Raw genomic sequence first — 27,902 nt, forward strand, 5'->3', positions numbered from 1 at the left:
GCTCTCTACTTTGTACTTATGTCTGCTGTGTACTATATGCATGCACATATTTACGTATGTATATACCGGCCTCCGTGGTGCGATGGAAGCGTGCTCCGCCTACCACACCGAAGACCCTGGGTTCACACCCCGGGCAAAACAGCATACAAATTTTAGAAATAAGGTTTTTCAATTAGAAGAAAATTTTCCTAAGCGGGGTCGCCCCTCGGCACTGTTCGGCAAGCACTCCGAGTGTATTTCTGCCATGAAAAGATCTCAATGAAAGCTCATCTGCCTTGCAAATGCCGCAATATAGGTACTTTTGTACAAAGCTTTCGCAAAAACTTGTTTTGTTCATTTGACTACTATAACGGTCAATTACCAATAAACGAATCTTGTTGCGATGGATAAAAATTTGCAGAAATTTCGGTTGCATTGACCCGTATTTCGTTTGATTTTACCTGTCTTTTTCTATCAGTCTAGAATCCATAAGATCTATCTAAAATTTCTTCCTGCAGCTTCCATTACCTACATCTGCTGTTACTGATGATGCCTAACTTGATATGATCAACTAAAGGAGTTTTAAGTCGTAGGATTTGTACATGACCTTAGAAGTTTTGCAGCCACGCACTTCTCTCTACGCCTTCCCTGTTTGATGGATCCTATGCAACCCTGTGTCTCCATTTAATTTCGCATAACGAAATGGGACGTCTACCGTCGATTCATCGAGTGCTGCCTTCATCTTGTTTAAGTAACTTAACTACTATCAACATTTTTCTTTCGTTTGTTTCATTTGCTATTGAGTGCGCTTGTAGTTTCAACTGGTTAGTGAAATCACCAAAACTTAGATAAATCTCAATATAATCTTCACATACAGCGTTTGGATTTTTGCAATTTTTTGTTTGGACTTTCATATTCGCCCGAAAATTCAGTAAAAACCGCAGGGAAAACGTAAATAGCAGAGCATTATCAAATTTCGTCAATTAAATAATTTACTTTTTTGTTCACTTTCGAAAATGTAAGAAACAACTATTTCTAAGTTTTTATTGGAACTTAGTAAGTCATGTCTAAAACGCTTTCGAAAAAATTTGGATATTCAAAAAATTTTAAAAAAGTTTCGAACTTTTTATTTTGGTTTGCCGAAGTCGTATCAATACATGCAGAGGATTATGGAGAAAGATCCTTCGAAAACAAAAAAATCTCAAAAAACAGTGCGAATTTCGAAAGACTTCTTAATGGTATTTGTTAGACTAAAATTGCCTGCGGTTAAAATCTGCATAATCCAAAAAATTCGGAAAACCCCAAAAAAAAGATAGAATTTTTTAAAATTTTCACAAATTTTAAAATTTTTTCGAAAACATTTTTGAGATTGACAAACACAGTTTAAGATAAAAAATTAATTGAAACTTCTTTCTAAATTATCGAAAAAAAAAAAAAATAAAATTTAGTTTAAGAAATTTGAAAAATTTGCCACTGATATTTTCGTGTTCGCTGTTGTAAATTTTCGAATTGTTATTTTTATACTCAGCGTGATTTGCACACAGAGTATATTAACTTTGATTGGATAACGGTTGGTTGTACAGGTATAAAGGAATCGAGATAGATATAGACTTCCATATATAAAAATCATCAGTGTCGAAAAAAAATTTGATTAAGCCATGTCCGTCCGTCCGTCTGTCCGTCTGCCCATTAACCCGATAACTTGAGTAAATATTGAGATATCTTCACCAAATTTGGTACACGAGCTTATCTGGACCCAGAATAGATCGGTATTGAAAATGTGCGAAATCGGATGATAACCTCGCCCACTTTTTATAAATATAACATTTTGGAAAACACAAAAAACCTGATTATTTTGTAAATAGCACACCTAGAATGTTGAAGTTTGACGTGTGGACTGATATTGGGAATCTTGATAAAAATTTGGAAAAATTATTTAAAATGGGCGTGGCACCGCCCACTTGTGATAAAATTAATTTTACAAATTTTATTAATCATAAATCATTAACCGTTTAACCTATCGTAACAAAGTTCGACAGAGAGGTTGCCTTTAGTATAAGGAATGCTTTGAAGAAGAATTAGCGTAATCGGTTACGGACGACGCCCACTTTAATATAAAAATTTTTAAAAGGGTCGTGGACGAATAAAATAAGCTATATCTTTGCAAAAAAGAGCTTTATTTCAGAGGTATTTCATTTTCTAAGTGGATCTATAACAATAAATAGGAAAAGTTCAAATTTAAAAAAATGGCCGTGGCACCGCCTCTTTTATGACTAAGCAGTTTTCTATGTTTCGGGAGCCATAACTCGAAGAAAAATTTACATATCGTAACAAAATTGGGTACACATATTTTCCTTATAGCAGGAAATATTTCTAGTAAAAATGGACGGGATCGGTGAAAGACCACGGCAACTTAGATATAAAACAAATTTGAAAGGGTCGTAGACTAGAATAATAAGCTATAACTTAGCAAAAAATAGTTTTGAATCACTTATCGTTTTTCTTTTGAACGGGTTGTGCGACGTGTTATATATAAAAGTAATTTATCTGAAATGAAATGTACAATTTAAGCTCACGCTGAGTATATAATGCTCGGTTACACCAGAGCTTAGACACCTTTACATGTTTTATTGATACTTGTCATAATAATTCAGTTATTATTGTGTTGGTTTTCATCAATCTAATGCCTTTTTTAAAAAAATTTCGGTTTGATTCTATAGAAACACATACATAAATACATATAAACAAGATATTTATTAAGACGTAAATATTTACCTCCCAAAGAGAGATATCTTTGATTATAGAAAAAACATTTGGGTAGAACAGCATAAGGGATTCATACATACCTTGACAACTTGTTAATGGCTGTTTTTCTCATTAATACTGAATTAATTATGAACGCGAATAAAGTGAATTGAAATCCCAGAGTATTTGAAGATGACATTAATGAGTATCCGCGCATTAAGCAGCCACAGTAAGCCGAGTAATCGAATACACCAAAAGCCATGATATATCGTAATCCCATTGCAATGCAGCAAATATATGTGTAGGTATTTATATGTATTGGTGGGCGTGAACGTTAAGTGCATACCACATGAGATGTATGCCGGATAAGATGAAGTATCACCAAAGAACAAATTGTGTGTGATTTGGTGAGTGAATATGGAAAATTGAAAAAATCAGATAAAGATAAAAGATTAAAAACAAATTAATTATAACGTTATTTTTTTTTATTTAAGTGCTTTTAAATCCAATTAAATAAGATAGTATACGCCATAATATAATTTTACACCATCATAACAGCGCCTACTTACCAATATTCTCCAATTGTCCTGGCGTACCCCAACCACCGGCTGCTGCAATGCCCGCATCTCCACCCAAAACACTGCCCGTTGCCACAGAAGACGAAGCTTGTGCGTGTGCCACTATAGAGCCAGGTGCTGGTGGCACATAATCGCCACAATCAATGACTACGCCATCAATGCTTGGTCCAAAAGCAAATCCAAACTCTGGCTGACGTATCGGTACACTCAATAATTGTTCTAGCGTTTTGTCGCGCAAACATTTCATGAGATGTGCATGTGGTAAATCGGGTGCACAATTCACATGATGCGCTACAATGGCAGCATATTTTGCTGGATTACTAACCAATGACCATGGCGTCAAACCAGAGCCAGACATGAGTATGGCACGATTGAATAATAAACCTGGAATGATAATTGAGAAAATCGCAAATTGTTTTGTCTGTATGTATAGTTTATTATGCTTTTGCGTTCTTTACCATCTGGCACAGCGAGTGAAGATATGAGAAAATGTACGCATGCGGCGCCTGTGCCATGTCCAGCCAGCGTAATACTTTGTGGATCACCACCAAAGGCAGCTATATTCTCTTTTAGCCAATGCAGCGCTGCAATGATATCCATTAGGCCATAGTTGGCTGGTAGTTTTGAGTAACGATCTGTATTGGCGTTTAAAAAACCTGGAAGGAGAATTTTTTGTAAAAAATATGTGGATTTAGAAAATTTGTTTGTTTTTTTTATGAAACGCTTATAGTCTAGAGAGTTTAGGCAAAAAATATTAAATCATAACATTCGGGGTGAAACGCTAACGCCTTTTCGGAACCATTCTTTGTTCATGACATACGTTTCCGCTACTAGACACATGTGCCTCTCTAAGATATTTGAGCAGTTGAGAACTCGCCTTTTATGGCCGAATCTTATTTAAATTTTTTTAAACAGATTTTTAATATAGTGATGGGAATGGGTTAGGGGGCATAGAATATAACCGCCGCAGGTATGCCTGTCGTAAGAGGCGACTAAATTACCAAATTGATTCAAGGGGTTGTGTAGCGCAACCCTCTCAAGAGGTTGCCAGCGAAATATATAGCTTCTCGAAACCAATCCTCAGCCTCATATACCCGTAGCGAATCCTGTCTCATTAACAGGCGAAGGCCCATCAACATCGATAACACTCTCCAAGGTCCGATACAGCAACAACAACAACAGAGTGTAACTGCGAATCATACTACATATTGACAACATCTAGTATAACTAAGAAAGCCGGATTCATATTTTTATTTTTTTGAACAAATTTGACGCTAAAAAAATTCAAGCAGTTAGAACTGCTAACATATGCTGATACATCTTAAGTAAGTTTAAGCTCTTAATGTTTTGGAATGAGAAAATTCATAGAAAATCTCATAATGCAACTGAAGGCTCCTATTCGTAGAACAAAGCGAAAATTTCCAATTGTGAACAAAACGCTCTTTGGAAAAGAGGAGATCCATTTACTAACACTGACACAGAGGTATGCTACATGGATGGATCAAAATTTGATGACGAAAAAACGGGAACTTCAACAAACCGATACTAATGTGATGCTATCCAATAATTTTTTAGGCAGAAATCTATGCAACAGAAGTTTTGCGATAGAGAATGTTTACGGATAGAACCTCGAAGAGCATCATTATATCTGAGAGCAAGGTAGTATTACGAAATTACTTCTAAGCTTGTATATGAAAGCACTGGAATGCTCAATAAATTGGGAACCCAAAATTAGTTAATAATTAAGCACACTACCCAGCCAAACATGGTACTATAACAGCATTCTATGGTCCGGAGCGATTTATGGTACACACTAGTTAAACCATAAGTAACTGGGAAACAAATCAATTCATAAAACACTGCATTGAATGCCCACGGCAAAGACAGGCCAAATAATTTATACTCCCGCCACCAGTACTATCAGCCAAACTCAGTAATATAAACATTGGGTACTATACTAAATACTGTGGTTTAAAATATGACCTAAGTGAGTTAAATCTATTGCATACAAAACACTATCGCTTTTGTGAGCTGGACGAAAAATCAGCGGCTTACATTCTCTGTTAATGCATCGCTCTAGCAAGCTAGAAGATCTATCATCTAAGTGGCGTGTCTTTTAATTCCTTCTTGATATGGAGTAAAAAGCCTGAAGAGATATTTGAGTTCGAACTATCAATGTAGTTATATTAAATCGTTTCCGACATAGTTGGGCTACTATGGTGCTTGTTACTGAATCTTTATTCAGAAAAGGGCTATCAAATCTATAACACTCCCCAAAACTTTCAGGGTGTTTCTCTATCGCTACAAGACAGCAGTAGTTTGGAAGAGGTCAAAAATGAAGAAGTAGGCTGTCACTTTACAGTTCAGTCACGGCAGTTACAGTGGCGGTACAAATACTATAACATTTATGTTAAGTTGCGGTCACAGTTACGGTGATGGCTGCTACTACATTTGTGTGAGGTTTCAGTTACTATTACATAAGTGAGTAAGAATTTTTAATATTTGTTTAAAGCTTTCCTTTGCACAGTGGGTTTTAAAAAATTACAATTTTTCTGCGACCACCCGAGAAATTTTTCTGTGGGCTTATTCTAGGAGGTGCCTAATGTCAAAAAAGCCAACCGCGAAATCTCATATTCGGCGCTTGCTAAGTTTTTTAAAAATTGTGTAAACAAACCACTCTTTAATTTTGATGAAGACATTGAAATAATAGAGTTGATTCGACCTCCGGAACTTCATCTCTTACTAGGAGTTATAAACAAAGCACGTTAAAAGGATCTGAAATAGATAGCAATGCCATGTAGATCATGAAGTTTACTTCGGACAGTCTTTTTTAACGGCAATTCTTGCAAAAATTTGTTTAAAAATGTTGATATTTTGAGAAGAATTTCAGAAAAATATGGCCGTAAATGTATGAAATATGTTCAGTGTTTTCAAGATTTTGGTATGGTAGTGGCCCTTGCTTTTCGCATAATCTAGACCCGCAATTCAAAGTGCATATTAAAAAATTTAAAACAAGTTATGAGGACTTGGTATTACACCTAAAGTTCATGCTGTAATAGAACACGTGCCTTACTTTTGTTCAAAACATGGAAAAGGGCTCGCTTTTTGTGGTGTGAAGGTAGCGTGCTCCGCCAACCACACCGTATGCCCGGGTTCAACCCCCGGGCAAAGCAATATCAAAATTTTCGTAATAAGGGTTTTCAATTAGAAGAAAATTTTTCTATGCGGGGTCGCCACTCGGTAGTGTTTGGCAAGCGCTCCGAGTGTATTTCTGTCATGAAAAGCTCTCAGTGAAAACTCATCTGCCTTGCAGATGCCGTTCGGAGTCGGCATAAAACATGAAGGTCCCGTCCGGCCAATTTGCAGGAAAAGCAAGTGGAGCACGCCGCAAATTGGAAGAGAAGCTCGGCCTTAAATCTCTTCGGAGGTTATCGCGCCTTACATTTATTTATTTTTAAGTTTTTGAATCTGTGCTGCAGACTTTAAATAGACGTGGGTTAAGTACAGTGTGAAAATATCTCATCCAGAATACTCTAGTCATTTACTGATAGCAGTTTGCGAATACAATAGTTGCCATTGGTGATTCAAATAAATTGTAGAAGCTGATTAACGAACTTTGTATGTATGTATGTATGTATGTATTTATCTGAAAATTTGTTCCTAGCGCAACAATTTTGACAAATTATTTAACAGTGCTAGTCATGAATAGCATGAGCTATAAAAATTGAACATTTATAATAATAAATTAGATTAATCAAATTAAATTAAATATAGCGGACAATAGTGAAATATTTATGTATGTAAATGTAAATCTTAAAACTAAAGAAAAGTAGTTAATAAATATTAAAAGACAGCAGTAGTGATGACACCCTTTGGCTGGTTATAGATTGAATTGTATTTAACAAATAAAGAAAGAAGACACAGAGAAAGGAAAAGGACTTAGAAATGAACATTTTAACAACAACAATTTGAGATCCAGTTTAAGAGTCGTTAAAAAATGATGTTAGCTCTTTTCTGAAGTGCAGAGCATTACTTAAGAGTCGAAGACTAGTAGGTAGCGAGTTCCAAAGACGTATTGCAGTAACAAAGAATTGGCGCTTAGAGGTTAGCGAGCGGTATCTGATGTGCTTAAGAAGAAGCACCGATCTTGATGATTGCAGAAAAATAAGCTTACGATATAGATAGTCAGGTTCCTTCGTGTGTATCAATTTATGGAGGAAGGACAGTGTTTTGACTTTCAAAAGAATTTCGAAAGAAATGTTTAGCAACCTTTCAGCATGTTGAGATACGTGGTCAAATCTTTTCAACCCATAAACATATCTAGCAATGTTGTTGTAAACAACATTTAGTTTGTTCTTGCACAGATAGTCACAGTTTGAGTAAATCACACAACCATGGAGTAGCGTAGGTATTAAGTACGCTTTAGCCAGAAGTAGTCTTATGTGCAAAGGCGTGAAATACTGTGTTAACCATAGTGTACGAAGCATTCCATACACTTTCCCAACCGTTCTAAAAATATGGTCTTTCCATGTCAATGTTTTGTTAAAAATTACACCTAAGTTTTTTGCCGTATCTACGTATTCTATAACGGAATTGTCGAACACTACATTCTCTAAATCATTAGTGGGAAAAGACCGCCTATGAATAACAATACATTTTGACTTATTCGGGTTTATACATAAGCCATTCATAGCAGCCCATGAAAATATTTGATTCAAATCGTGGTTCAAGTTACTTATGCACAAGCTAGTTTGATCACGAGGACAACACGTAAATAACTGCACATCATCAGCGTAGATATGAACATTACAATACTTAAGGAAATCGGGTAAGTCACTGATGTACAGAACAAAGAACAGAGGACCCAGGATAGAGCCTTGAGGGACGGCTCTTAAGACATGAAGGAAGTCAGACTTTTCACCATCTATACATACTGCTTGAGTCCTATCGCCAAGATATGATCTTATGAGGGCAACTGCATGACCAGAGGAGTTAAATAGGTTTTCCAGCTTCCTACAGAGCAGAGTGTGGTCTACAGAATCGAAAGCTTTGGAGTGGTCAAGAAGTGTTAAGAAGGCAATGTAACTTTCATCCACTCGCTCACGAATTTCTTCTGTCACAGATAATAGTGCCGTTGTACAGCTCCGCTTTGACCTGAAACCGGACTGACTATCTGACAGGAGCTTGTATTCATGTACATATGATACGATTTGCCCATGTAGAATATGTTCAACGACCTTAGAGAGGAAAGGGAGTATGGCTATTGGTCGATACTCATTATTTTGTTTTCGGATTGGAATAACTTTTGCAGCTTTCCAGTATATTGGGAAGACACCGGTCGTCAAAATTGAGTTGACCAAGTAATGTGGGGAAGGATTTTGGGAAGAATGACTTTTAAAAACTTTAACATATACCATCAAGCCCAATTGCGTTAGATTTCACAGAAAGTATGGCTTGGACAACATCACAATTATCGACACAAACAAACTCGAAAGGGCTAGTGTCAACATTAACACGCACGGAGTAGTTATCAATACACACATTGTAGGCTGAGTTTGGTAGTCTTACTAAAGTATTATTTATTTCGTTGATGTCGATATCAGGGGGATGATACAGGTCACTTTTGGGCTTACCAATTCCTATTTGTTTGATTTTGTTCCACTTTTTCTTTGTATTCAAAGCAGAACTAAACTTATACTTAAAATAATTTGACTTGGCCAGCCTTATGGCTTTGTTTGCAATAAGCCGAGCTGTTTTAAAGCAGCTATGCGCTTCGACTGTTTTGTACCTTTTCCATTGTGAGTAGGCTTGGTTACGAAGGTGGATAAGGTGTTTTAATGTAGCATTGAACAAAGGGCTATTCTTGTATTTAGGTGTTTTTATTTTTAGTGGAACGTGATCATCGAATAACTTATTTATATTATCCTGCAGAAACTTTGTCTGGTCATCAACCAATGTTAACGTACGAATCAAGCTCCATTCAACCGACTCAACGGACTCAGCAAAGGAATAATAATCCATACTTCTGTAATCGCGATACGCGAACGAACTTGGCCTACATGATGTTTGGAAGTTGTAGTTTAGGAATATCAGGTCGTGTTTTGAGAAGCAGGAGGCGGATAGTTGCGTGTAGTGAATCATTTTATGAAGATCATTGACAAAAAATAAATCTAATAGAGAAGAGTTAGTATTTGTGAAATGCGTTTGTAAACTTTGTTTAAAATAACTGTTTGCATTGTATGCAACGTTACATAAAATAAATGTTTACGTTATTTTTTGCAAAAAAACATGATTATTATTGCGTTAAAATAGATCTCCCTATCAATAACGCGTAGAAAGCTTTAATTGCAAAAATTAAAAAGTTCAAGTGTTTCTAAAAAAAAAAGCACCTAGGCACCTCCTAGAGAAAGCCCACAGAAAAATTTCCCGGGTGGTCGGCAGAAAAATTTAAATTTTTTAAAACCCACCGTGTTGATTAGAAGTAAAATATTTGTTCAACTTTTTCAATCAAGAATACTTCATCCAATGTTTTTCGCAATATTTACAAGTACGAGTTGGCTCAGTGAATAAGAAAATTCTGCTGTAAATTTCAGCACCACGACTATAAATCCACGGCCTTGAAAGTTACACGATTCAATTTAAAATCATTTTTATAATATATTCTTCGTTTTTAAGAAAACTATTCCAAAAACCATTGAAAAAATTATCTTCATTTTAAAGAATATTACTTTGCCAGGTTTAGAGGAAAATTTCTATGACGTACCAATATACACCATTTTTTCTTATATTAAAAGCTACTTTTCTGGTTTTTAGAAAATGTTTTTTAGTGTAGCTGTAAGTATTAAGCATTACAAACTTCTCGAACATGCTTCTTGCCTAGGCCCGATTTTTCAGTAGTTGGTTAAGCTAAGCTTGAATTAAGTTTGCTAAAGCTCTTGTCAAATTTAAACTCAAGTTAAACTACTGAGCAGTTTTTCAGTCACAGTTTAAGGCGGCCTTTGGGTTAGGCTTTTTTCTGCGGCAACATTGTTTTTTTATTATCTAGATAATTTGTAGATACGGCAACAGCTGGATTTTGGTTACCCAACAAATATGAATAAAAGATTTCTCCAGCTAAATATTTATCTATTTCCGGAGGTGATATCCAACATCATTATTTAATTGTTCTTAAACCAAATAGTTCTCTAGTTTATATCCAACTACATTCTCCAATCACTATCCAACCTTTGAGAAATTTTGTAGAATGTATAGTTTTAGAATCCCCAACGTCGAAACCTTCCATGAGACATCATTCTTAAATTACTTTCCGCCCTTTGTGAGATTATGAGAAATGTACGTTTCTCAAATGAATATTCAACAAATTTCTCGAGTTGATATCCCACATTGGATATAGAGTTGAGGTTGAGTTGAAAACAAAATCTCTAAGGCGGTACCACCAAAACTAGCAGCTGTTTCTTACGAGAAGTAAACACCTGGTTGATAGCAGTAATGAAGCCTAATTAATCAAAAATAAATTATGTATATCTTATATTATTTTCGTGAAAATAATGTAGTATGGAATCTTACATTTGAGTCCAGTTAGAGAACTACATGTTGGGAATTAAATTGGTTCAACTTAAGTGATTGCATTTTTTTGTTTTATAAAAAATTCCCGCTTTTGTTGAGAACGCTATGATCCTCGCGTTAAGCTACTGTTTCGAAACAAGTTATCAACATGAGCTCTAATTGTACTCAAGTTTAAATGCTTGTTGGGTATATTCGACGCCATTTCGAACAAACGAAGCTCAAACTTCAGTTAATGTAGACTAAAAAACTGCAGAATGAGGATAAGCGTAGTTTAACTGACAAACTGAGTTGACCTTTACTGAAAACCCGGGTCTTAGGCATATGTATGTACATATGTGAAATGTAAGCGACGATGTAAAAAAAGACAAAACTGACAACACAGTATAAAAAATCCGTTGCACTCAAACTAATACTTTCTAGCATATTTATTTTAGCTTGAACTTTCAATCTGACAAATGATGTAAGAGCCATTTCAATAGCAATGCGTTTTCGCATGCTTGCGAAACTGCTATTTTAGCCAGCAAAGGCCACACCTCTATCCACGCTAAATCCACAGCAGTTGACCTTCTAAATGTGAAATTTAGTCGGAATTTTAAATGAAAAATTTCATTTACTGTTATGGCCAGTATTTCGCATTTTGCTCATTCGTCGCTTAGTGGGCGGAAACAATTGGAATTACTGTACTCCGCTTTGTGTGCAAAAGACCTAAATGGTTCGTTGCTGGCTCGTGTAGTTGGTTGTTTGGTACGCTGGTTGGTTTAGTTAGTGGTGTACCTCATGAAAAATTCATAAAAGCAAAAGTTGAATTTATAAATTTAGCAGCAGAAGCAGCAGCATAACACACTAATGGCATCCACAAGAGCGCCATTTCAACACTGCCAACTATGAAATCAGCATGAGACGTACGCACACTTATATAAACTTGTGCGAAATATGCGACACACATACACGCACAGACGTGAACCTCCTAATATTACAGTAAAAGCCAAAAGCATTACTTTGCTGGAAAGAAAATTTCGTATGCAAATTAGGAAATAAATGAATGTTATGTTAAGCTCCAAACATACAAACATACCAAGCTAAATAGTAATAAAAGTTTTTTTCTCTGCACACCCTTTTGTCAGCGACATCATGTGAATGTTTTTGTGTGTATGAATGCGTGTATGTGTTTCGAATGTGTCATTGCAATCTGCGCGCTAATTGTACTTTTTAATAAACTACACTTTGCATACATACATACATATTTATGTATATACACATTTGCATGACACATTTAAGTGCAAGCCAATGTAGATTGTACGGAATACTACAAATTGGTATGCATGTAGTAATAGACACGAACATAGGAGCTGTTTATGGCGATTTGTATAAAATTTATAAAAGTAATATAATATATTTTTTGCGAACAACATATTTTGGAAAAATTTGTTAATTGTATTTAGTAATTTTGTTAAATATGTATTTTGCTTTCAACCGGTTATTAATTAATCTCTTTGATAAGCGCGTGATTATCTAAATTATTGTGACCAAGTTTAATAAAATGTCATACTATTTCTATGACAACTATAACTATAAAGTGAAGCAAAAACATTTTTCACTTTTGATTACCACCCACACTTCGCTGCAAGAACCAGGTGTAAATCTATTTAGGTTGCTCAAGTGTTCTATCAAAGGTAAAGATTTCAAAACAGGTAGCACCTAAAAAAAAAAAAAGGTTTTGAGATTTATAAAAAAGTTTCAAGTTCTAAAAATTTTGTGTGCGGGTTTCAAAAAAGTAACCGGTTACAAAAAAGGGCAGGTTTCGAAAAAGTAACCGGTTACAAAAAAGAACAGGTTTCGAAAAAGTTACCGTTTTCAAAAATGTGCAGGTTTCAAAAGAGTAACCGGTTTTAAAACAGTGCAGGTTTCAAAAAAGGGCAGGTTTCCAAAAAGTAACCGTTTTCAAAAATGTGCAGGTTTCAAAAAAATTACCGGTTTTAAAAAAGTGCATGTTTCAAAAAAGTAACCGGTTTTGAAAAAGGGCAGTTATAAAAAAATTACCCTATTTAAAAAAAGTAACCCGTTTAAAAAGTAACCGGTTTCAAAAAAGTAATCGCTTACAAAAAAGTTACTGGCTTAAAAGAAGTAACCGGTTTAAAAAAGTAATCGGTTTCAAAAAAGTAACCGGTTACAAAAAAGTAGCCGGTTTCAAAAAAGTAACCGGTTACATAAAAGTAGCCGGTTTCAAAAAATTAACCGGTTTAAGAAATTAACCGGTTTCAAAAAAGTAGCCGGCTCCAAAAAAGTTACTGGCTGAAAACAAGTAACCGGTTTCAAACGTAACCGGTTTCAAAAAGTAACCGGTTACAAAAAAGTAACCGGTTACAAAAAAGTAACCGGTTTCAAACAATTTACCGGTTACAAAAAAGTAACGGTTTCAAAAACGAAACCGGTTTTAAAAATGTAAACGGTTGCAAAAAAGTAACCGGTTTCAAAAAAGTAACCGATTTGAAAAAAGTAACAGGTTTGAAAAAACAACCGATTTCAAAAAAGTAACCGGTTTTAAAAAAGTAACCGATTTATAAAAAGTAAAAGTAACCGGTTTAAAAAAGTAACCGGTTTTAAAAAATGTGCAGGTTTCAAAAGAGTAACCGGTTTTAAAAAAGCGCATGTTTCAAAAAAGTAACCGGTTTTGAAAAAGTGCATGTTTCAAAAAAGTAACCGGTTTTGAAAAAGGGCAGTTATCAAAAAATTAACCTATTTAAAAAAAGTAATCCGTTTAAAAAGTAACCGGTTTCAGAAAAGTAACCGGTTACAAAAAAGTAGCCGGTTTTAAAATAGTAATCGCTTACAAAAAAGTTACTGGCTCAAAAGAAGTAACCGGTTTAAAAAAGTAATCGGTTTCAAAAAAGTAACCGGTTACAAAAAAGTAGCCGGTTTCAAAAAAGTAACCGGTTACAAAAAAGTAGCCGGTTTCAAAAAATTAAACGGTTTAAGAAATTAACCGGTTTCAAAAAAGTAGCCGGCTCCAAAAAAGTTACTGGCTGAAAACAAGTAACCGGTTTCAAAAAGTAACCGGTTACAAAAAAGTAACCGGTTTCAAACAATTTACCGGTTACAAAAAAGTAACGGTTTCAAAAACGAAACCGGTTACAAAAAAGTGACCGATTTAAAAAAATTAACCGGTTTTAAAAATGTAAACGGTTGCAAAAAAGTAACCGGTTTCAAAAAAGTAACCGATTTGAAAAAAGAAACAGGTTTGAAAAAACAACCGATTTCAAAAAAGTAACCGGTTTTAAAAAAGTAACCGATTTCTAAAAAGTAACCGGTTTAAAAAAGTAACCGGTTTTAATAATGTAACCGCTGCAAAAGTAGAGGATTAAAAAAAAATACCGGTTTCAAAAAAGTAACCTGTTTTAAAAAAGTAACCGGATTGAAGTGGTAACCGGTTTAAAAAAATAACCCTTTTCAAAAAAGTAACCGGTTTCAAAAAAGTAACCGGTTTAAAAAGGTAACCGCTTTTAATAATGTAATCGGTTGCAAAATTAGCGGATTTAAAAAAAATTACCGGTTTCAAAAAAGTAACCTCTTTCAAAAAATATTCGGTTTAAAAATAGTAACTGTCGTTGCGCCAGTTAAGATCGTTCAAAAGAAAATGTTTCAAAAAAGATAGCAGCTCTGAAAAAAAAGGTTTCAAAAAAGTAAGCGGTTTAAAAAAGTAAACGGTTTAAAAAAGTAAGCGGTTTAACAAAGTGAAAGGTTTAAAAAAGTAAACGGTTTCAAAAAAGTAATCGGTTTTAATAATATAATCGGTTACAAAAAAGTAGCCGGCTTCTAAATAGTCACCGCTTCCGCAGAAGTCATCGATTCCATCGTAGTAACCTGTTAAAAAAGGAAACTTTTCTAACTGGATTTTAAAAAAACCGGCTCAAAAGGAATATCAAATTTCAAAAAGTACTCGGTTTCAAAGTTGGTATTTGTTTCAAATAAGTAACCGGTTCCAAAATGTATCTGGTATAATTTGGTTTCCAATAAGTATTCGGCTCCAAAAAAGTTTTCGGTTTCAAAAAGAATTCGATTTCAAATAAGTACACGGTTCCAGAAATATACTCGGTTTCAAATAAGTATCCGGTTCAAATAAAGAATCCGGTTTAAAAAAGTATTTTGTTTAGCATTTAAGACAAACCAGAAAATGTGTATTTACGTATGTCTTAAACATTTTTTTCTGCATTCTGCACTTTAAAATTGCATTCTTTATTATACCTTCAATACGCACCTAGTATGCCTAAACGATAGTTAATTGTAACGACAAGTATTTGACCAAAACTCGCCAACACGGAACCATCGTACGGGTTACCGCTATTCCATTCATACGATTCACCATGTACAAATACGAGCACTGGATATTTATTTTGTCCACTACCATCACTCCCACTATTACTGTTTCCACCGCTGTTTGCGCCATTATTGTTGTTACTATTGCCGCCACTGCTAGTGGAATCACGTGATGCAACTAGAAAATAGAAATAAAACGGAAATGGAAAATTTTATTTTAATTCAAGTTATGACAATTGGATAATTTCGTATTAAATAAAAGCAGAATTAGGCAAATGTAGTCCAATCATACAAGCACACTGTGATAGTAATATTATTATAATAATATATATTATTATATTAAAATCACAAGCCTTTTACTGTATTCTGTGGGCTAAACCACGGAGAAATTGCTTCTTCGCTTTTGATTCAAATCTTGAAAGCAACAACTATCGTGGAATCAGCCTTCCTTATACTGCATAAAAGGCACTAAGCATGGTGTGCCAAAAATTTGTACCCCACCGTTAATTGGCTGATAGGACCTTATCATTGTGACTTCGCTATACACCAAAATGCAGCGAAAAAAGAATTGATATACATATATCGCCTCTTCATCGATTTCAAAGCTGCCTTCGACAGCACAAAAAGCTGCCTATATGAGACTTTGTCTGAAAATGGCTTTCCCGAAAAACTTACATGAGTGGGCAAAATGACGTTGACCAGCAACATCAACATAGCCAGAATGGAGAAGAACTTATCCAAACCGTTTGAAACTAAACGAAGTTTGAGGTAGGGTAGGCAATATCGTGCGATTTCGTTAATTTGATGCTAGAGAAAATAAAACTAGCTGCCGAACTTGACAGCTCTGGAATAATATTGTGACAAATATTAGCAACACTAAGGGATACTATCATCACTAAGCCGATACTAAGCAGTCACTTGTATCTACATAAACAAATCAATCATTATGTCTACACATATGTACGTACACGCAGCGGAGAGAAGCGCTCAAACACATGCATATATCTTATCTGAGATGCTCACAAAAGTAGGCAATTATTTGTGCAAGTATCACTCACATATACACGCGCATATGAGAAGCTATAAACGTGCATCTGTAGTTATAGCTGGTAATTTTATAGCTGGTAACTAAGCGCAAGCTCAGCAGTCATGGAATAGGTTTGATTTAAGAAAGCTATTGGTTGTGAAGTATCAGTGTTATTATGAAATACTTTAATAAAGGCCATTTTGCATTATTGAATATTAGATTTATTTATTCAAAAGTTTAGCGATAGGAACGTTAGTAGAAGATTTGAAATAAGCGGAATTGCACTAAATTCGTAACAATATTCTTAAAAAGCGTGCAATAACTGGGCGTATGAACATCTTCGCCGTAAATTTTACTTACTCCAAACTAGAAAAGTAAGCGAACTAAATGGGTGAATGAAGATAAAACGAAGTATCTGCGGTCATCAAGCATTCGCGGATTGCCAATCGCGCCACTGCTATAGTTTCGAAATAGTAAAAGATTTTGTTTATTTGAGAATCAGGATTAACACAAACAACAACATCAGCTCTGAAATCCAGCGAAGAATCACTTTTGCCAATAAATGTCACTAGGACTAGATAGGCAATTGAAATGAAAGTAAATTCCTCTCTCGGCAAACGAAAATAATACTCTACAAGTCACCTCTCATACCCGTCCTGCTTCATGGCGCAGAAGCATGAAACATGACAACATCAGATGAGTCGGCTTTGGGAGTGTTCGAGAGAAAAAGGTTACGATGTGTTCTAGGATCTTTATGCAAACATCAAAATAGCTCTGCGAATTCAAATGCAGTGGCTATAGTGGCTAGGCAATGTTACGCGATTGAAAGATAATGTTACGGCTAAGAAAGTGTTTTCACCGGAACCCGCCTGTGAAACCAGACGAAGAGGGTGGCCCCCACTCCGCTGGAAAGACTAAGTGGAAAACAATTTGAGTTCCCTTCATGTTACTAACTGGCGCCAGCAAACACAGCGAAGAAGCCACTGACGCACCTTGTTTGACCTTTGAAACGGTTAAGCGCCAATTTAACAAGTAAGTAAATAAATATTTAAAACGTCGATCAAATAACGCGTTTTCGAATTGGTAGGCAAAATAGTTAATGCATATTTTGACACTCTCTCTCTCAGAAGATTTTCTAATACTCCTGAAATTACAGAAAGTCGCTTTCCTTCAAGTAATACCTCTATAAACTGTTCTTTGAAATACCTCTTTAATCAAAGATGTATCTTCTATATATCTGGCCCAATCATAACTCAAATTTTATTTGAAAATTTTAAAGACCGTAATTTTGTAGGTCGCTATTAGCCACGTCTATACAACAGAACTTAGGTAGGGTAGTTAGACTTGACTTAGTTATTGTTTTCGTTTTTCGAAACGCTTTTCCATGCATGGTAAGGAAAGTACCAGTAACGTTTGAATGAGCGCACTGGCGCCTTCTCCAAGTCCGGTCATACAGGCACTGAACACATAGAATACTCTACGTGTTATCTAAACCCATAGCTAAGTACGCGGTAGTTGTTACTGGAACTTCCAGACCTCTGCTGCCAATTTTAACGCCGATTAAGTTACTACATGACCCTCCTGAGACGAATATTCTCAAATTTCATGCTTCGTTTTATTATAAATAAGTGTTACAGAAAATTTCGAAAGTATTATTTTCAAACCCAAATATTCGTCCTTATTGATCAAGTGAACTAAAATCGTGGCGATCGAATACGAGGCTTCAAAGCTGTCCTCACTTTGCTTAGAAAAAAACTGATCGAATCTACGTTACTTTGAAGTACAAATTGTGGAGCGACGACTCCTCCAAACGCAAGCTCAATACTCCAACCGTAGCTGCTTTTGAATTTCGATGGAGATTCATACTAAACATAGGCTACCAACACATCTTCTACAAAATGCTGGAGCGAATGTATCGAAAATGAGAATACGAATCGATACAATTAACACATTCAAAAGCAACTAGGTATGCCATGGCGTATGAGTAACAAAAATAGTTAATTAATGCTGAGAGAACAGTAAGTAGATATGATGTCGAGATCTATCCTATAAAGTAGGGGCTGAAACTGTTATTCCTTTTATAATATAATTCCTTGTGAAAACTATTTTGGACTTTAAATATATTTGGATCAAGATAAAAATTATTCTCGGACTTTTATTTTTTGAGTCCGGGTTCGAGTTTAACTAGTTCTATCGGACTCAAAAAATAAAAATACAGATTTTACTTTTATATGTGGACTTTTATGGAAAAAGTTCGAAAAATAAAAAGGATGCATGATTCGATATTGCTATAGGGATACCTGGGAACTCAAACATTTTTAACTAGAACAATTTTTTGACCAGGACTTTTCGACTCCGAAAAAAAACTTATTATTTTCCGTCCCTGCTATAAAGGAAGGTAATTTGAAAATATTTTTAAAAAGTACGTAATTTTCTGCGTTTGTTAAAAAAAGGAGAAAAAGGTGTAAGTTGTTACAGTTTTCATTAAAAAAATTGTTCAAAAAATGGGAGCTGTACTCAGTTTATGATCCTACAATAGCATCGTATTGATAATTGAAGTGAATCCGTTACCTTTTCTGAGTTCTATTTATATACGTGCATGACGTATTAGTGATTTCTGCAGGAAAACCACATTTGATAAGCTTTCATTATGCAGTATAGCTTAGCGTTGATTTCGCCCTACTTTATCTCTATTCACTCTCAAGTAAATAACTATACTCTAAAATGCAATAAATGTTATAGCGATTGCATTAGCATTAGTTTATGATTCATATTGAAACCATGGGATACTAATTGATGTAAATCCTATTTAGAAAATACAGATAAAATGCAACTTTAACAATGCAATTGATATAATTTACATATATATAAAACTACACCATCTATCACAAATAGTTTGCGCTTCGTTCAAGCCAGCACTAGTAACTATATAAATAGATGCTCTATTTCAATAATGGAATGCAGTATTTAATGGTTGTAACGCTTGCAAAGGTTCTGCTGGTTAGTGTAATTGAATGAGCTGATTCTTCTAAGAAGACAGGTAAAAGAAATGTTTAAGCTCGCAAAGACCGCGGAAAGCGAAGCGTGTCGGGACGAGCACAGGGATCTACTGAGGATCTACAAGTGTGAAATTACCAGGGCGAATGCTCCAGCGAAACAGCACGGTTGAAAAAAGTCCTAGCAAAGGGAAACATAGTCCAGGGACTAATAAAGAAAGAGAACGGGGAATTGTCACGTAATAGTGAGGAATCCTTTGAGGTTTAGAAGAGCCAGCAGACACCACTCACACTTCGATCAACGAGCTAGTAGTGCCTAGCTTGATGACCGATACCAAGATCGAGTGGGCAGTGAAGACGTTTTTTAAGTTTAAATCGCCGGGCCCAGATGGTATATTCCCGGCCATGCTACAAGTCTCAAGTAATGCGGCCATGGAATGGCTTAAAATAATATTCGATGGGTGCATACGACTGAATCATGCACCACACTCTTGGAGAACTTCTCGTGTAGCTTTTCTACCAAAGGCGGGGAAGATCGGTCACGCGTATCCCAAAGACTATAGACCCATTAGCTTAACATCATTTCTGATCAAAACTTTTGAGAGGCTGACAGATGTGTACATAAAGTCCAAAGTGGATGAAAATCTGCTCTCCACAACACAGCATGCGTACACCAAAGGCAAGTCGGTAGACACCGCATTGCATAGGGTGGTAATAAGCATAGAGAAATCCCTGGAATATAAGGAGTATGCTCTGAACGCTGATTAACAACCAAATGCTCAGTCAGTTCGACACGGGACCTGTAAAATTTACTGCGTACGCAGTTGGTGTAGCAGTTATCATAAGCGAAAAGCGCCTTGGAACAATAAGCTCTGTGATGGATCGGGTGACCTGGTATTTCATGTCGGGTTAACTGCCAACGCAAAACGAGGTGCAAAGTCCCAAGTTGGTTTAGGTCTAAGTTAAGAGATTTGACCCTGCAGAGAAATGTGCAAAATATATTCGAATCATTGTAGACAGTAAGTTGTCGCGGAAGCTCAACGTGAATCGGTTTTTAAAATTGTGGGCTTATCGATTCTTTTAATGTTTTTTGCTTATTTTTTTGAAACATACTGACAGCTATAAGTACACACATGTACATAACGACGTGTTAATATCGGCATATATAAATACATATTTTATGGTAAAAGTATGTTCATATCAATGCACATTCACGCCCTATTAATCGGGCAATTGTAGTAAAATTAAATTTTCATCATTTTTTCTACACGAATGGGTTGGAATATTTAGCATTGCGGTAAAATTATTTTTGCTGCTGTTCATGATACTCAAAACTCACACCTAATATCTATTGACTATGTTATGTACATACCTACATAAGATAACTCACGTCAGTCAAGCAGTCAAGCAGACAAGCAAGCATTCAAGCGCGCAGTCGATAGGAAGCGAGCGACCATAGTATTTTATGTCCTCATATAATATTTTTCACCACACATTGCCCTTTTTCGTTTGTATATTAATATTCGCAAAATGATTTTATATTGAACAATTATATTGAAAAAGGGGTGAAAGCAAAAGGTAAGATATATGTTTAGTATGAAACGATATAAAGTGCAACGAAACGCGGTATGTGACATGGTTTGAGAGTGTTGAAGTAAAGTGCCATATAATATCAGCTGCTGTTGATGATGCCATGATAATGCACGTGTTGTCATAAGTACAACATTAAGTATATGAAGCTAAATTTGGTTGATGTATAAATCAGTATATTGGCGCATGACTACATGGCGTATGAGTAACTTAGTTATGGCAAATTCTATCGTAACAGTAATATTCGTGCTTCACCGAATTTAATTTGAAACAAATTTGGATTATTGGTAATTTGTTGGGAATATTATGAACCATTCATTTTATTTGCGGAAAAATGTATTAGCTACATACAAATACAAATATAAGTATAAATACAAAAGCAAATTTACAAATAAACAAGTAAGGAAGGCTAAGTTCGCTGTAACCGAACATTACATACTCAGCTGAGAGCTTTGGAGACAAAATAAGGGAAAATCACCATTTAGCAAAATGAATCTAGGGTAACCCTGGAATGTGTTTGTATGACATGTGTAAAAAAAGGAAGGTATTAAAGATATTTTAAGAGGGAGTGGGCCATAGTTCTATAGGTGGCGCCATTTAGGGATATCGCCATAAATGTGGACCAGGGCTGACTATAGTATTTGTTTGTACGATATGGGTACCAAATGAAAGATGTTAATGAGTATTTTAAAAGGGAGTGGGCCTTAGTTCTATAGGTGGACGCCTTTTCGAGATATCGTCATAAAGGTGGACCAGGGGTGACTCTAGTATGTGTTTGTACGATATTGGTATCAAATTAAAAGTATTAATGAGGATTTTAAAAGGGAGTAGCCCCTAGTTGTATATGTGAAGGCGTTTTCGAGATATCGACCAAAATATGGACCAGGATGATCCAGATCTTCTGTCGGGTACCGCTAATTTATTTATATATGTCATACCGCGAACAGTATTCCTGCCAAGATTCCAAGGGCTTTTGATTTCGCCCTGCAGAACTTTTTCATTTTCTTCTACTTAATATGGTAGGTGTCACACCCATTTTACAAAGTTTTTTCTAAGGTTATATTTTGCGTCAATAAACCAATCCAATTACCATGTTTCATCTCTTTTTTCATATTTGCTACAGAATTATGGTATTTTTTTCATTTTTTTGTAATTTTCGATATCGGAAAAGTGGGGGTGGTTATAGTCGGATTTCGGCCAGATTTTATACCAAGATAAAATGACTTCAGATAAGTACGTGAACTAAGTTTAGTTAAGATATATTGTTTTTTGCTCAAGTTATCGCCTTAACGGCCGAGCGGAAGGACAGACGGTCGACTGTGTATAAAAAATGGGCGTGGCTTCAACCGATTTCGCCCATTTTCACAGAAAGCAGTTTTATCGTCATAGAATCTATGCATCTACCAAATTTCACAAGGATTTGTAAATTTTTGTTCGACTTATGGCCTTAAAAGTATTCTAGACGAATTAAATGAAAAAGGCCGAAGCCACGCCCATTTTGAAATTTTGTTTTGTTTTTGTATTTGTTGCGCCACAACATTACTGGAGTTGAATGTTGCCATAATTTACTTATATACTCTAAAGATTTTAAATTTTTTGTTAAAATTTGGCTTTTTTTAAAGTGGGCGTCTTCATCATCCGATTTTGTTAAGTTTTATTTAGCATATATATAGTAATAGGAGTAACGTACCTGCCAAACTTCATCATGATATCTTCAATGACAGCGAAATTACAGCTTGCAAAACTTTTAAATTACCTTCTTTTAAAAGTAGGCGGTGCCACGCCCATTGTCCAAAAGTTTAATAATTTTCTTTTTTGCGTCATAAGGTCAACGCACCTACCAAGTTTTATCGCTTCATCTGTCTTTGGTAATGAACTATCGCACTTTTTCGGTTTTTCGCAATTTTCGATATCGAAAAAGTGGGCGTGGTTGTAGTCCGATTTCGTTCATTTTAAACAGCGATCTGAGATGAGCGCCCAGGAACCTACGCACCAAATTTCATCAATATACCTCAAAATGTACTCAAGTTATCGTGTTTACAGACGGACGGACATGGCTAAATGAATTTCTTTTTTCACCCAGGTCATTTTGATATATAGAAGTCTATATCTATCTCGATTAGTTTATGCCGTTACGGACTACCGTTATGCGAATAAAGTTAATATACTCTGTGAGCTCTGCTCAACTGAGTATAAAAAAAAACTTTGTTTAAAATCACTTTACTTTAAAATAAGTTTAAAAACGGAATATTTTCTTACAAATAATTTTAGAGCATCTTGCATGGTGCCAAAAATGTATTTGTGTGAGCTTTTTGCACCGGTAATGAATCGGAGTCGTGATCTCTTGCGGACTCCGAACGGCATCTCTGTGGCAGATGAACTTTCACTGAGAAGCTTTTCTTGGCTGAAGTACACGGGCAGTGTTCGCCAAATTACTGTCAAGGGTCGACTCTGCTTAGAAATTTTCTTTTAATTGAAAAAACTTCTTTCTAAATTTTCGATGTTGGTTTGTACCAGTGAGCTGCAATTATTCATCTTTTAAGGTTATTAGTGGACTAACCAAAAAATTTGTATTAATGCGTACACAAACAAAGAATATCAAGCACTTACATCCACTAAAACATATTTATATAGTCATGCTGTGTAAAATGAATAACCGCTCATAAGCCATAAAGCAGTTCAGTACTCAATTATCTTATTGAGCAAGAAATTCAACTGTGTTATACGAAAACACTAATTGGAATCAGTAAGACTAACAGTGCAATAAAATGAATATAGTCATATCAGTCTTCTGACGCTAGCAACACAACGCTGTCCACGAAACTAAACTGAATACAGCGCTAAAGAAAAACCGATAGCAAACGAAGTATACAGTGTATTGCAGATGAAACCAACATGCTACTGAGTTAAAGCGACTATGATTTCAGTTTATACTCAACAATGTCATATGTGTATGGGACATATGTGTTGCGGGGCACTCGTATGTATTTTCTATTTTATGTGCTAGTTATTCATAGTATTTTTCGGTACTTGACTAAGAACACATTTAGTCAAAATTTTTTGGCTCATGACTAAGTGCACTAATTTTATTAGTACTCAAAGCAGATCTTTGCACGCTACCACCACACCACAGCGGCCGCCGCGTACTTCACCTAGAAGATTTCAAAATCAAACTGAATCACTATTCTTGAGCTTGCTCTGCTTTTATACTCTCAGTTGCGTCGCTCGCCTATTTCTCCCAGGGTCAAGACTTTACCCGTACAGGCTTCTCGCAAATCTACGTATGTATTTATCGTTTCTGTGTTTCATATTGGATTTGATTTTATATGTATGTACATGTATATCTAAGGTTTGTATAAGGTCATATGCACTCGTTATTGCAGTGTACACCCCTGTATCTAACATTAGCTGTTGCCTTTTATATATGTTTATGTAAGTGTATATGCCTGAGTAATGAGTGCTCTTTATTACTGTGTACGTAAATGTGTGGCCAGCATTTTTTATACTCAGCTGAGTAGACTCATAGAGTATATTAATTTTGTTCGCATAACGGTACCCCGTAACGGCATAAACTAATCGAGATAGATATAGGCTTCTATATATCAAAATGATCCGGGCGAAAAAATAAATTCATTTAGGCATGTCCGTCCGTCCGTCTGTTCGTAAACACGATAGCTTGAGTAGATTTTGAAGTATCTTAATGAAATTTGGTATGTAAGTTCCTAGGCACTCATCTCAGATCGCTATTTAAAACGAAAGAAATCGAACTATAATCACGCCCACTTTTTCGATATCGAAAATTTTGAAAATCCAAAAAGTGCGATAATTCATTACCAAAGACGGATAAAGCGATGAAACTTGGTAGGTGGTTGGCCTTATGACGCAGAATAGAAAGTTAGTAAAATTTTGGACAATTTGCATGGAACCGCCCAATTTTAAAAGATGGTAATTTAAAAGTTTTGCAAGCTGTAATTTGGCAGCTGAGTATGTAATGTTCGGTTACACCCGAATTTAGCCTTCTTTACTTGTTACTAATGGCAAAGTGATGTATCGAAGCTGCTAATATTCACCCCACTAATTGGACATACATTTCCGAATAGCTTAAAATAAAAAGTAGGGTAGATCATAATACGTTACAATCTCGAAAACTACCCACTCTACAATTTTAAAAATTTTTTCCGATGATTATCGATTTTCTCTAACCAAATATTTCTTAAAAGCCTAAAATAAACCACTTGTTTTCCGACAAGAACGGTAGCAGGAGCGCAAGATCCGCATTCCTTATTTCTCCCATTCTGTCTTCGCAACATAAATTTGGAGTTTAAATTGAAGTCAAAATTAATATTGGGCTTCATAAGGCAGATTTATATGTAGTTCTGACAATCAGTTTTGGTAAGTTAAAGAAAGGCATTTCGTTTTTCCAGTAAACAGGGGGAAAATAGTTAGAAGCGAATGCAAATACAGCTTTCACTGGAATTATTTAAGTTTTGGTGTTAATTGGCTAAAAAATTGTACTGATTCAATTAAAAAAACAAAACAAGTAAGGAAGGCTAAGTTCGGGTGTAACCGAACATTACATATTCAGCTGCCAAATTACAGCTTGCAAAACTTTTAAATTACTTTCGTTTAAATGTGGGCGGTGTCACGCCCATTGTCCAAAATTTTACTAATTTTTTATTCTGCGTCATAAGGTCAATCCATCTACCAAGTTTATCGCTTTATTCGTATTTGGTACTCTTTCGGTTTTTCGAAATTTTCGATATCGAAAAAGTGGGTGTAATTATAGTCCGATTTAGTTCATTTTAAATAGCGATCTGAGATGAGTGGCCAGGAACTTACATACCAAATTTCATAAAGATACCTCAAATTCACTCAAATTATCGCGTTTACGGACAGACGCACGGACGGACATGGCTATATGAATTCTTTTTTTCGCCCAGATTATTTTGATATATAGAAGTCTATATCTATCTCGGTTCGTTTATGCCATTAGGGGTTCCGTTTTGCGAACAAAATTAATATATTCCGTGAGCTCTGCTCAGCTGAGTATGAAAACTTGGATGTGCTATGACTTCGTGTTTAAGATTGGCTCAGGCATATCTTGCTACCGTTTTAACATATTTTTTTTTCACTTGTACCTACTTGTACACTTGTAAGCCCTTCAACGTATGGTGGAATCAACATCGTTCTCAGCAAACCAAGCAGTTGATTTACGACTCACAAAATCACACTTCTTGTGTCACTTTGAATGAGTCTAGTTTTAAATGTACTTTATATGATGCCACAAATAGTATTACAACATAAAAGATTAATAGTACTGGAGAATACTGATATTAAAAGTAGTGAGTAAAGTTAAAAACTTAAAAAGATTTCTACGTAAACTTGAAATTATCTACTTTACGACTAACCAACATTTTAAAGCGCTAAGAAGTTATGACGAACATATACACACGCATTACAGCGCCACTTGCCAATACAGACGTCTATGAATTTTTTTTATCCGCAATTTGTTTAAGCAGTTTTACGGTAGAGCGCCACGTAATGTTGTTAAACGATAATACATCGAAATTGCTAAAGCCACAAATCCTAACGACAAATTGCATATTTCCAGGCGAATGCGATTACAGGTTGAGTAACGGTAACGGTGACATCAAAATATAATACAATATACATATGAAAGCAACTGACAAGGGCAGCAGCTAAAGTAGCAACACAATCATGTTTTTTTTAATGGCTGTGTATGTGTGTGTGTGTGTTTGTGTGCGCGATGGCTTCAACCAAAGTCAACAGGCATCTAACAATACTGTGAAGATTTAAGCTTTGAGATATTGGTATATTATAAATAAATACACATACATATATATGTGTATATGTGTAGAGAATGTTATAAAAAGTATATTGCAAAATAAGGATATATTTTGCAAGTATTGAAAGAGAGGCAAATGTATACTGACACCCGAGCTCGCGAAGTCATCAATTTTATTCAGACTTAAAAAGAAAAAAAAAAAGCAAAGGTGAGCAATGAAGGTGGAAACACAAATTTGTAGCTACATTTCGATGTGCACATGTGTAAAATATCTATGTGCTTATACATATGAATGTAGGTTGAACAAATACATATAAATCGGTGTATGGATATGCGCTGAAAAGTAAACAGTGTAAGTCTGCATGCTCATCTGGCAGAAATTCAAATGTATTAAGAAGAAAAATAGCACTTGCGGCATATTGATATTGAAAGCAGTAAGAGAAGTGATGTGGGGTTCATGATGAGGGTTAATAAAGTTAAACTTGGTCGAAGATGTGGAGAAAGTAGAACCCGTGTAAAGTTATCTCATATCTCAGCTGTGCAAAAAAAAAAGAAAAAAAAAATAATTGCAGAAATTAATCAATCACTTCTCTGATGGACGGAAATAAGCTCATGCCAGTGTCAGTATTAGCAATATTTCAATATTATAAGAAAGCTCTGCAATATTCGCAAAACGGTGTAAGTTGTGACGTATATAACTCAATAAAATTTAGTAAGGCCAAATATTCAAAATAAGAATACAGAGAGAATCCCCATAACGAATACCTCTTAAGAGAGGATACCTCCTTTTGACGGACAGATTTTCATTCACCAAATTTTTGGGTACAGCTTTAGGTACAAATTTTCCTCCATTAGACGAGAACTCTCTTGGTCGGACTCTCTTGGCATGGCGGAAGAATCAGCAAATATGAGTCAATGTGTAATTTTTTTGCTGCTATTAGAAGTGCGTATAAAGACAAACGTGGTGTTCGCTACAACTTTGTATACTTTTTGTTAGTTAATTAATAGATAAAAAATATAAAATGAGATAAAATAAATCCAAACAAAATAAAAATTCAAAACAAAATATACAAATAATAAATAAAATAATTAAAATAAAACAAAATAAAAAATAATATAAAATAAAATAAAATAAAATAAAAAAATAAAATAAAATAAAACAAAATAAAATATAATAAAATAAAACAAAATAAAATAAAATAAAACAACATAAAAAAAATAAAATAATATATCACAAAATAAAATAACATAAAATAAAATAAATTAAATTTAAATAAAGTAAAATAACGCAAAACAAAATT

At 35.1% G+C, this 27,902-nt stretch overlaps 1 protein-coding gene across 10 annotated transcripts in view; it reads right to left on the bottom strand.

Moving 5' to 3' along the window:
• Nlg3 (Neuroligin 3) overlaps positions 1 to 27,902 on the bottom strand; it is a 328,557-nt gene that overhangs the window by 32,133 nt on the left and 268,522 nt on the right. For all 10 annotated transcript variants that reach the window (XM_067782374.1, XM_067782348.1, XM_067782368.1 and 7 more), the window contains 4 exons: positions 15,124 to 15,360; positions 3,761 to 3,958; positions 3,294 to 3,686; positions 2,826 to 2,862 (listed from right to left, as the gene is read on the bottom strand). In XM_067782374.1, coding sequence (XP_067638475.1) covers positions 2,826 to 2,862; positions 3,294 to 3,686; positions 3,761 to 3,958; positions 15,124 to 15,360 — 865 coding nt within the window. The remainder of the gene's footprint in view (positions 1 to 2,825; positions 2,863 to 3,293; positions 3,687 to 3,760; positions 3,959 to 15,123; positions 15,361 to 27,902) is intronic.

This window comes from Eurosta solidaginis, chromosome 1 (genome assembly GCF_040869045.1).
Source record: "Eurosta solidaginis isolate ZX-2024a chromosome 1, ASM4086904v1, whole genome shotgun sequence".
NCBI classification, from domain to species: Eukaryota; Metazoa; Arthropoda; class Insecta; order Diptera; family Tephritidae; genus Eurosta; species Eurosta solidaginis.